Here is a 12,344-nt window from a genome sequence, read left to right as displayed (position 1 = left end):
GATTTCACTGAGTCACTTTTATGGCCATGTTGTGTCAAAACCCTGCGCCTGCTTGAAGGGTCAATTTGTGGATTCCTCACAGAGACGCCACTAGGACCCCTGCTTAATTTACATATCTTTTTCTTCCCAGAATGCATCTGTGCAGGATAATCATCCATATTCATTATTTTGTTTACGCTGAAGCTCAGAAATAAAATATAAAAAAAACAATACAACAATAAACTTTGCCTGTACTGATCCTTATTCAAAGATGCAAATTGTCAAGGTAACAACAGCCAAATTATTGTCAACCTCCTCAGATATTATTCAAAAATATATTTTAATTTTCATTTTTCAAAAATCCTTTTGTATTTTACATAGTATCATGAGAGCTGTGATGTCATATATTGATTATTCCCTATAATCACCACGCCTTCTCATTGACTAGCAGTGATGTCTTCTATTGACTATTCCCTGTTTTTGACATCTTACTTGACTGGCTGTGATGTCATATACTAATTAATCTCCTTGTATGACATCATGTCATCCATTGAGTGACTATTATGTCATAAAGTGATGAATTCCAGTCTGTGACATCACACCATCCCATTGAGTGACTAAGAAGTCACAGGAAATTATTATTCAACACCACAAAAGGTCAATGGAATGTCAATAAATGACATCAAACTTTTTAGTGGCACCTCCTGGACCAGTCTTTTCTTATTACATAATTTGATATATGATTTTAGGGAGAAGAAACAGATCCTAAGACGAATCAAAAAAGGAATTAGGTGAGGAGGAAAAAAGCATGCTGCCTGTCGCAGACCTTTCCTGTCTACTTCAACGCAGTTGTGACTCAGTACCAGGATCTGCACCATTACTGGTCAGGAGAAGAGTCTGCGAGTTTAAGATCCTCCATGTTGGTGTGAACCTCTTCCCTCATGACCAACATCAAACCCACACCAATCTGCAAACCCTTACTAAAGTATGCTAGATGTTCACCCTCAAATGAGATGCCGCTACCACTGACTCATTCTAAGCCCTAGCACTCAATTGTACCCCCTTGAGATCCCAGCTCTGTCCTCAAGCACTCCATCAGTCAGGTGAGGGAAGGTGAGTCCTTATAATGAGATCCCAGCTCTGTCCTCAAGCCTTCCATCACTCAGGTGAGGGAAGGTGAGTCCTTATAATGAGATCCCAGCTCTGTCCTCAAGCCTTCCATCAGTCAGGTGAGGGAAGGTGAGTCCTTATAATGAGATCCCAGCCCTGTTCTCAAGCCTTCCATCAGTCAGGTGAGGGAAGGTGAGTCCTTATAATGAGATCCCAGCTCTGTCCTCAAGCCTCCTGTCAGCCTCCAGGTGAGGGAAGGTGAGTCCTTATAATGAGATCCCAGCCCTGTTCTCAAGCCTTCCATCAGTCAGGTGAGGGAAGGTGAGTCCTTATAATGAGATCCCAGCCCTGTTCTCAAGCCTTCCATCAGTCAGGTGAGGGAAGGTGAGTCCTTATAATGAGATCCCAGCTCTGTCCTCAAGCCTCCTGTCAGCCTCCAGGTGAGGGAAGGTGAGTCCTTATAATGAGATCCCAGCCCTGTTCTCAAGCCTTCCATCAGTAAGGTGAGGGAAGGTGAGTCCTTATAATGAGATCGCAACCCTGTTCTCAAAATTCCTGTCAGCCTCCAGGTGAGGAATGGTAAGTCCTTATAATGAGATCCCAACACTGGTATCAAGGCTCCTGTCAGCCTCCAGGTGAGGGAAGGTGAGTCCTTATAATGAGATCCCAGCCCTGTTCTCAAGCCTCTAATCAGCTTCCAGGTGTGGGAAGGTGAGTCCTTATAATGAGATCCCAGCCCTGTTCTCAAGCTTGCTGTCAGTCTCCAGGTGTGGGAAGGTGAGTCCTTATAATGAGATCCCAGCCCTGTTCTCAAGCTTGCTGTCAGTCTCCAGGTGAGGGAAGGTGAGTCCTTATAATGAGATCCCAGCCCTGTTCTCAAGCTTGCTGTCAGTCTCCAGGTGTGGGAAGGTGAGTCCTTATAATGAGATCCCAGCCCTATTTTCAAGCCTCCCGTCAGCCTCCAGGTGAGGGCAGGTGAGTCCTTATAATGACATCGCAACCCTGTTCTCAAGCCTCCTGTCAGTCTCCAGGTGAGGGAAGGTGAGTCCTTATAATGAGATCGTAACCCTGTCCTCAAGCTCTCGTCAGCATCTAGGTGAGGGAAGGTGAGTCCTTATAATGAGATCCTAGCCCTGTTCTCTAGCTCTCGTCAGTCTCCAGGTGAGGGAAGGTGAGTCCTTATAATGAGGTCCCAGCCCTGTTCTCAAGCCTCTCATCAGCCTTCAGGTGAGGTAAGGTGAGTCCTGTAAGGCTCCTCGCATTTAAAGGGTCAATTTGTGGATTCCTCCCAGAGATGCCACTAGGACCCCGGCTTTATTTACATATATTGTTCTTTCCAAAATGCATCTGTGCAGGATAATCATCCATATTTATTGTTTTGTTTACGCTAAAGCTCAGAAATAAAATATAAAAAAACAATACCACAATATACTTTGCCCGTACTGATCCTTATTCAAAGATGCAAATCGTCAAGGTAACAACAACCAATTATTGTCAACCTCCTCAGATATTATTCAAAAATATATTTTATTTTTCGTTTTTCAAAAATCCTTTTGTATTTTAGATAGTATCATGAATCCACGATTTTTGACGTTATACCACAAGACCAACAAAACAATTTACCACAAATTTAATAACTCCAAATAAGTACTTCAAAAAGGAACAACATTCAAAGACGACTTACTCACATACGCAACATAAAACAAAGAACATATACACTGAATGGTCTTTTTCACTAATTTTTTACATTGATGAATCAAACTTGAGAAGCCAAGAACAACCGTGTGAATGCTTCAACGGAAACATTTCTGCACTCTGCCAATTTATGGACATGCATTGCATTATTCTCCTAAACATGCAGAAAATACATCTTATCAATGATCACACTTGTTTTATAATCACAAAAAACTAAAAAGGGGGTTGTTTCGATAATCACAACAAAAGAAGGTTGACGCGTTTTGAACCCCGTAAATTGTAATCTGGGGGTTATCTTCAGCACCAAACACTATTTAGCTAAATGAGCCGATTTCGCATCTAGACTGAATCAATAGCTGACTAACAAAAGTATTAGTCTTGAATAATGTCAAAAATCGTTGATTCATGATACTATGTAAAATACAAAAGGATTTTTGAAAAATGAAAAATAAAAATATATTTTTTAATAATATTTGAGGAGGTTGACAATAATTTGGTTGTTGTTAACTTGCTGATTTGCATCTTTGAATAAGGATCAGTACAGTCAAGGTTCATTGTTGTATTTTGATTAATGGCTCAGCCTTGCTGATTAGAGCCAGACCCTGTTTTGTTAGAAGTTGAGAAATAAGCAGTTAAAGCACAGTGCTGCTCACAAGAAGATTTCAACCACAAAACCTGTGAAATCTAAAGCAGGATCCTACAATTCATAACTACTTTAATGTGTTTGAGTTTAATATGTTTGGAAATGATAAATGTTCTTTCATTTTGTTTTCACTGATATCTCATCATCTCAATAGCAGTTTTTCATCCCTTTAACTGTGGGCGATGTTATGCATTCTCTATTTACTGGATAAGACATCATAACTTTCCTATAACTGCTGGTGATGTCATGCATTGGCCATTCCCTCCTTATAGCATCCCAAATGTATCTTGCCTGCTTCTCATACAAAGTGTTAGTGATCAGTCATGTGTCCGACATAACCCCATCCCTTTGACTGACTGTGATGGCATACAGTCATTGTTCCATATCTATGACATCACACCTCACTTGCATACTGTGATGTCATATATTCACTAATCCCTGTCTATGACATCACACCATCTCACTGACAGACTGTGATGTCATACATTGATTATTGCTTTTTATGATCACACGCCACCTCATTGTTTTATTGTGATGTTCTACATTGACTATTCCCTGCCTATGAGATCACACAATCCCATTGATTAATCCCTGTCAATGACATCACACCACCCCATTGAGTGGCTGTGATATCATATATTGATTATTCCCTATTTATCACCACACCTTCTCATTGACTAGCAGTGATGTCTTCCATTGACTATTCCCTGTCTTTGACATCTTACTTGACTGGCTGTGATGTCATATACTAACTAATCTCTTTGTATGACATCATGTCATCCATTGAGTGACTATTATGTCATAAAGTGATGAATTCCAGTCTGTGACATCACACCATCCCATTGAGTGACTAAGAAGTCACAGGAAATAATATTCAACACCCCAAACGGTCCATGGAATGTCAATAAATGACATCAAACTTTTTAGTGGCACCTCCTGGACCAGTCTTTTCTTATTTCATAATTTGATATATGATTTTAGGGAGAAGACACAGATCTTAAGACAAATCAAAAAAGGAATTAGGTGAGGAGGAAAAAAGCATGCTGCCTGTCGCAGAACCTTCTTGCTTACTTCAATGCAGTTGTGACTCAGTACCTGGATCTGCACCATTACTGGTCAGGAGAAGAGTCTGCGAGTTTAAGATCCTCCATGCTGGTGTGCGCCTCTTCCCTCATGACCAACATCAAACCCACACCAATCTGCAAACCCTTCCAAAGTATGCTAGATGATCACCCTCAATGGAGATTCTGCTACCACTGACTCACTCCAAGCCCTAAATCTCAATCGTACCCCCTGGTAGTCACTCCAAGACCCATCAGTTGGTATTGGCATAGTCCAGGTCCTCAAACTGTGTTTTGTACCGGTCTGTTTGTACCGAGGCATAGAGGGGGTCTTGAGCCTCCACGGCCCGCGGGGCGGCTCTCTTCTGCTTCCCAGGGTCCTTCCCCGGGGCGGTGGGCTGCGGCGCCCCATTCAGCAGAGTCACCACGTCTGCGTACTGGATGCCGGCGTCAGTCGTCTGCTGGACCGCTGCTGGTTTCATCACCTTCAGATTGGCGTAGCACATCTTCTGCAATGACAGAGTTTTGAGGACCATGAAGGCTTCTCAATGCTCCACAGAAGAGACACAACCACATTCATTCAACACAAATTTACTACATGATAAATTCATATCAGGGGACACAAAAGAGAATGGTGCTCCTCTTAAGAGTACACAATACATACCATTCCCTCTCCTTCAGTCATCTCCTTGTTCTTTTATCACCTGCCACCTCCTCATCAAGGTGTGGGCAGCATTATTTTATCAATTACCTTGCCATAGCGTCCTCTATTTACTACTCACACAGGTCTTGCCTTTTTAAGATTACTTTTCATCGAATAGCTAATATTTAAATATTTCTGACTTATCCAAACCATATAGCTAAATGTAACTAACACTGCCCCTCGTTTAATGCTATTACATGTTTTTACTTATTTAAATGTTTTTAAAATTTATTTTTAATACCTGAATCTAATGCTAAAGCTATGTTGTATCTCTAGAAATCTCTTCCACAAAGCAATTTGCACCCCCATCTTGGTTTTAAGTTATTAAATTCATGTAAAAATTATTTTACATGTTTAAATTAATTTAATTTAATTGGGGGACCCATATTTTGACCCTAATGCTAATCATAACCCTAACCGATGTTTAATGACTTAGACCATATTTAGAGTTTGGTGAACTGTTTCCTCCATCACAAAAGTGGTGCATAAGTGGACACCTTTCTGCACAAAAACAATCCCTCTTTCAATGGGTGCTGTTGAATGCAGCACACATAGAAAAAAAAACAAGGTGAAATAAGGATATTTCTCCTCGTTACGCTTCACCTGGGAGGCGAAGCATTTTGACCTATTCCCAGGCCCATCAGTGTTGGTAAATCTGTGAATGTGTCAGAATGCATGGGTGGAAGCGTGGGACCACCCACACTCCACCCATGGACCGCCTCCCTGGGGCAGAGTGACACAACAAAGCAATTTGTGCCGCGCTGCGTTACTCTAGATTCATCAAGCCAGGCAGAGCCACTCAAGGCGGCCTTGTGTGACTTGATATATCTGACTGAGTAGTTGTGTCAATCTTGCGCCCCCTTGCGTGGCACAAGGGCGACGCAACTCAATGATAAATCTGCCCCCCCTGTGTTTTGGTCTCGTTCGACAACTTTTTTAGTTCTAAACAAACTCCCAAAGTGGGAGCTTCCTTTTGAAAAACATAAAAAGGCCTTAATGCCATGCTATTGGTGGATTTAACTGTCCATGGTGGTCCAGGACAGGGTACTCACGTGACAGTCGCCCCATTCAAAATAGGTCTCTATGACCTGTACAGGCCACCAGGTCAAATGCTTCAACCAGCAGAGCCAGCAAGGGTCACTGCTGGAAACCCTGTGAACTTGGCCAGCTCGGTGCATTTATGGCCATTTACCTACTGAGGCATCTCTCTGGAGTATATCTCTTTAGGCTCCTTTGTAAGGGCACAGGGTCCATGCCCTGAAGGGCCTTAAAGACGATACACAACACTTGGACTCTATAAAGTCTATTGATAAGATATTCCAGTGCTCCGAGTAACAGCGAGTTACAGTAATCGAGCCCGCTCAGAATAACGCTGCATGGGAAAAAGCGTTTACAATGCAGACAGAACTACGCAGTACCGTTACAACGCAGGCACTACAACAAACACATAGTTACCACGCATTCCATTAAAACACAAGTTGTTACAACGACTTGCTTTAGGGAATGCATTGTTGTATTTGAAATCCAACACCTTCCCTACTGTTGCACAGACTGGAGTTGGAACAGGGGCGTAACAAACGCCCCCGCATCCCCCGCGGTGCGGGGGGCCCCAACTCTGTTCAGTTAATTAAGGGGGCCCCGGCCCCCTCAGCTCTTCTGAAAGCTGTGAGAGAGGCTTGCGCTACGCAAAGCCTCTCTCCCTCTGTGTTTGAAGCAGGTGCAACCTGCTGCCTGCTCTGAGCCCCTCGCCCTGGCCCCCCTCCCTCTGACTAAAGAGAAACAAAGTACCAACATTGTTTCTCTTCAGTCAGAGCCTGAGGCATGCCCGGGACAAGGGGGTGGGGGCCCCAGAGACAGCAGTCTCCACTGCTCCTCTGAGGAAGCACAGAGCCCGGCCCCCACTCTCTCCTCTACAAAACCAAAGCCCACCCCACAAGAGAAGAGAGTGACAAAGGTGGGGTGGGGGCCCCACCCCCCACAAGAGAAGACAGGGACAAAGGTGGGGTGGGGGCCCCACCCCACAAGAGAAGACAGGGACAAAGGTGGGGTGGGGGCCCCACCCCACAAGAGAAGACCGGGACAAAGGTGGGGTGGGGGCCCCAGCCCACAAGAGAAGACAGGGGCCCCCACCCCACAAGAGAAGACAGGGACAAAGGTGGGGTGGGGGCCCCACCCCACAAGAGAAGACAGGGGCAAAGGTGGGGTGGGGGACCTACCCCATAAGAAAAGAGAAGAGACAGGGACAAGGATGGGGTGGGGGCCCCACAAGATAAGAGAAGAGACAGGGACAAGGATGGGGTGGGGGCCCCACAAGATAAGAGAAGAGACAGGGACAAGGATGGGGGTGGGGGTGGGGGCCCCACCCCACAAGAGAAGAGACAGGGACAAGGATGGGGGTGGGGGTGGGGGCCCCACCCCACAAGAGAAGAGACAGGGACAAGGATGGGGTGGGGACCCCAGAGAGTAGAAGGCAGCACGGAGCACTGCTCAGAGTCAGGCCCTGACAAGGGTGGGGGTGGGGGCCCCCAGAGAGAGCATTCTCAAGGGCAAAGCTCATATGAGAAGGGATGAGGCAGCAAAATGGAGCCCTCAGGTAAGCACTCTTGTTAGAAGCACCATGGGCATCCACGGGGAGGGGGCAGGGTGGGGCAAGTCAGAGTTGAGAAGGGTGCAAGGTAGAGAGGAGAAGGGTGCAAGGCAGAGAGGAGAAGGGTTCAAGACGGAGAGGAGAAGGGTGCAAGGCAGAGAGGAGAAGGGTGCAAGGCAGAGAAGAGAAGGGTGCAAGGTAGAGAGGAGAAGGGTGCAAGGCATAGGGGAGAAGGGTGCAAAGGCATAGGGGAGAAGGGTGCAAGGGGGAGAAGGGTGCAAGGCGGAGGGGGAGAAGGGTGCAAGTCAGAGGGGAGAAGGGTGCAAGGCAGAGGGGAGAAGGGTGCAAGGCAGAGTGGCAAAGGGTGCAAGGCAGAGAGGAGAAGGACGAAAGGCAGAGAGGAGAAGGGTGCAAGGTAGAGAAGGGTGCAAGGCGGAGGGGAGAAGGGTGCAAGGCAGAGAGGAGAAGGGTGCAAGGCAGAGAGGAGAAGGGTGCAAGGAAAAGAGGAGAAGGGTGCAAGGCGGAGGGGAGAAAGGTGCAAGGTAGGGAAGGATGCAAGGCGGAGGGGAGAAAGGTACAAGGCAGAGGGGAGAAGGGTCAAAGGCAGAGGGGAGAATGGTGCAAGGTAGAAAAGGGTGCAAGGCGGAGGTGGAGTAGGGTGCAAGGCAGAGAGGAGAATGGTGCAAGGCAGAGGGGAGACTGGTGCAAGGTAGAAAAGGGTGCAAGGCGGAGGTGGAGTAGGGTGCAAGGCAGAGAGGAGAAGGGTGCAAGGCAGGGGGGAGAAGGGTGCAAGGCAGAGGGGAGAAGGGTGCAAGGCAAAGGGGTGAAGGGTGCAAGGCAGAGGGGAGAATGTTGCAAGGCAGAGGGGAGAATGGTGCAAGGTAGAAAAGGATGCAAGGCGATGGTGGAGTAGGGAGGGGGAGAGAGTGTGGGAGAGAGTGGAGAGTGGAGAGAGGGAGAGTGGAGGGAGTGGGAGAGAGTGGAGAGAGAGTGGGGGAGAGTGGAGAGAGAGTGGAGAGACAGAGAGAGAGAGAGAGAGAGGAGAGAGAGAGAGAGAGAGAGAGAGAGAGAGAGAGAGAGAGAGAGAGAGAGAGAGAGAGAGAGAGAGAGAGAGAGAGAGAGACAGTGGAGAGAGAGAGAGAGTGGAGAGAGAGCGGAGAGAGACAGTGGAGAGAGACAGTGGAGAGAGAGTGGAGAGAGAGATAGTGGGAGAGAGAGAGAGTGAGAGAGAGAGAGAGAGAGAGAGAGAGAGAGAGAGAGAGGAGAGAGACAGTGGAGAGAGAGAGAGAGTGGAGAGAGAGCGGAGAGAGACAGTGGAGAGAGACAGTGGAGAGAGAGTGGAGAGAGAGATAGTGGGAGAGAGAGAGAGTGAGAGAGTGGAGAGAGACAGTGGAGAGAGAGTAGAGAGAGAGAGTGGAGGTAGACAGTGGAGAGAGAGAGTGGAGAGAGCGTGGAGAGACAGTGGAGAGAGTTAGCGAGAGAGAGAGAGTGGAGATAGAGACAGTGGAGAGAGAGTGGAGCGAGTAGAGAGAGAGAGTGGAGAGAGAGTAGAGCGAGAGTGGAGGGAGAGAGTGGAGGGAGAGAGTGGAGGGAGAGAGTGGAGGGAGAGAGTGGAGAGAGACAGAGAGTGGAGAGAGAGTAGAGAGCGGGCGGAGGGAGACAGTGGAGGGAGACAGTGGAGGGAGACAGTGGAGGGAGAGAGATAGTGAGAGAGTGGAGAGAGAGTAGAGAGAGAAAGTGGAGCGAGAGACAGTGGAGAGACAGTGGAGAGAGTAGAGACAGAGTGGAGAGAGACAGAGTGGAGAGAGACAGAGTGGAGAGAGACAGAGTGGGGAGAGACAGTGGAGAGAGAGTAGAGAGAGAAGGGAGAGAGGGTGGAGAGAGAGTGGAGAGAGAGGGGGGGCAGTGGAGGGAGAGAGTAGAGTGAGAGGAAGTGGAGAGAGAGACAGTGGAGAGAGAGCGGAGAGGGAGACAGTAGAGATAGAGTGGACAGAGTTGAGAGAGAGAATGGAGAGAGTAGAGAAAAAGTAGAGACTGACTGACTGACTCAGAGACTGAATACTGACTGACCGAGAGACTGACTGACTGAAAAACTGACCGAGAGAGAGAGACTGGCTGACAGAGAGAGTGACTGACTGACAGAGAGAGAGACTGGTTGAGAGTGAGACTGACTGACAGAGATAGAGAGAGATTGACTGACTGACAGAGACTGACTGACTAACGTAGAGAGATACTGACTGACAGAGAGAGAGATTGACTGACAGAGAGACTGACAGAGAGAGACTGACAGAGAGAGAGAGACTGACTGACTGAGAGGGACTGACTGACAGAGAGAGAGACTAAGAGAGAGAGACTGACAGAGAAAGAAAGACTGACAGAAAAAGAGAGACTGACCGACAGAGAGAGAGACTGACTGACAGAGAGAAACTGACTGAGAGAGAGACTCACAGAGAGAGACTGGCTAACAGAGAGAGAGAGACTGACTGGCAGAGAGAGAGACTGACTGACAGAGAGAGAGACTGACTGACAGAGAGAGTCACTGACTGACAGAGAGAGAGACTGACTGAGAGAGACTGGCAGAGGGAGTGAGAGACTGTCTGGAAGACTGACTGACAGAGAGAGAGAGACTGAGAGAGAGTGGCTGAGATCCAGAGCCTGACAGAGAGACTGAAAGAGAGAGGGACTGACAGGGAGAGGGACTGACTGAGAGTGAGACTGACTGACTGAGAGAGACTGATTGAGAGAGAGAGAGAGACTGACTGAGAGAGAGAGAGAGAGAGAGAGAGAGAGAGAGAGAGAGAGAGAGAGACTGAGAGAGAGACTGACTGACAGAGGGAGACTGGCAGAGAGAGACTGAGACTCTGACAGAGAGAGAGACTGACTGACAGAGAGAGAGACAGGCTGACAGAGAGAGACTGGCTGACTGAAAGAGAGATACTGACTGACTGAAAGAGAGAGACTGACTGACTGGGATAAACTGACAGAGAGAGACTGTGAGAGACTGACTGACAGAAAGGGAGAGACTGACTGAGAGAGAGACTGCCTAACTGAGAGAGACTGACTAACTGAGAGAGACTGACAGAAAAAGAGAGATAGAGAGACTGATAGAGAGAGGGACTGATAGAGAGACTGACAGACAGAGGGACTGACAGACAGAGGGACTGACAGACAGAGGGACTGACAGGGAGAGAGACTGACAGAGAGAGACTGACAGAGAGAGGGACTGACTGAGAGAGACTGATAGAGCGAGAGAGACCGACTGACTGACAGAGAGAGAGAGAGAGAGAGACTGACTGACTGAGAGAGACTGACTGACTGAGAGAGAGACTGACTGACAGACTGACAGAGAGAGAGAGACTGACTGACAGACTGACTGACAGAGAGTCTGAATGACAGAGAGATAGACTGACTGACTAAGAGAGAGACTAAGAGAGAGACTGACAGACTGACTGACTGACTGACAGACTGACTGACAGAGAGACTGAATGACAGAGAGAGAGAGAGAGAGAGAGAGAGAGAGAGACTGACTCACTGAGAGAGAGAGAGAGAGAGAGAGAGAGAGAGAGAGAGAGAGAGAGAGACTGTGATGGAATTGGGGTCAAAGTGTGTATGAAGCTATGCAATGCCTCTTAAGATTGCTATTGTCTACTAATAAAAATGTATTATGAAAATGTGCTCTTTGTAGTTACATCTGCTTTTGAAATACTGCATTGGCGCTTTGTCTAATGTTTTAAAACAGAAACGAGAAGGAGCAGTTGATGCACTTTTGTCAAAACTGAACAATGAGTGGGCCCGATGTTGTATATCCTGACAGGAGTCTGCATCAGGAAACCCACCTAACATTGGGCAAACTTCCCCGGTCTACCGATGGCAGGGACCCTGTAATGAATGGACCACCACCTATGAAAGCCTGCTGGCAGACTAAGCCCAACCTTTGACTCCACCATCCAGTGTTACTTATAACGGCTGCATTGGTGACAGTGGCGTAACAATCGCCCCGCACCCCCTGCAGTATGGTGGGTCGCTGGCCTGAGAGCTCTAGACTGGCACGGAGGATGGGAGGGGGGCCTCGTCCATGTAGTTTGCAGGGGGGCCCCCTCAAGTTTCGTTACGCCACTGAGTTGGAATAGTAAAATATTCTATTCCAAAGTCCAGCGCTTCCTTAATGCAACTTGTTGTAACAACTTGCGTTGTAATGGAACATGTGGTAACTACGCATCTGTTGTATTGCCAGCATTGTAAAGGCATGCGTTGTAAAAGCATGCATGAAATCATCATACAGCCCGGCTGCACACTAATTGAGATTTAGCTTGAGCTGTCAGCAGTGGGAAAACCTTCCTAAGGCTACACAGAAGCACAAAGCAGGTCCCTGATACTTTAATGGCATGGTTCTCCAGGGATAGTTTTACATCAAAAGTAACCCTAAGGTTGTGGACCGTGTCAGGAAGAAGCAGCTATTGCTCAGTTGGGAGTGGCCAGACATTAGAGGAGAGTGTCATGGGGACTTTGTTTGCAGAACAGCAGAAGAATTCAGTTTTCCCCCATTAAAATTGAGGGAATTTGTAT

General features: G+C 47.3%; 1 protein-coding gene across 1 annotated transcript in view; it reads right to left on the bottom strand.

The window, feature by feature from the left end:
• Nucleotides 1-3,495: 3,495 nt before the first annotated feature.
• The window catches only part of SIT1 (signaling threshold regulating transmembrane adaptor 1), a 90,365-nt gene continuing 81,516 nt past the window's right edge, over nucleotides 3,496-12,344 (bottom strand). Inside the window, exon 6 of the mRNA XM_086951081.1 lies at nucleotides 3,496-4,997. Within this exon, the coding sequence (XP_086807207.1) occupies nucleotides 4,743-4,997 (255 nt within the window). The 3' untranslated portion in view covers nucleotides 3,496-4,742. The remainder of the gene's footprint in view (nucleotides 4,998-12,344) is intronic.

This window comes from Lissotriton vulgaris, unplaced genomic scaffold (genome assembly GCF_964263255.1).
Source record: "Lissotriton vulgaris unplaced genomic scaffold, aLisVul1.2 SCAFFOLD_977, whole genome shotgun sequence".
NCBI classification, from domain to species: Eukaryota; Metazoa; Chordata; class Amphibia; order Caudata; family Salamandridae; genus Lissotriton; species Lissotriton vulgaris.
Note: the sequence above shows the minus strand (reverse complement) of the source record. Positions and strands in the feature narration are given on the sequence as shown.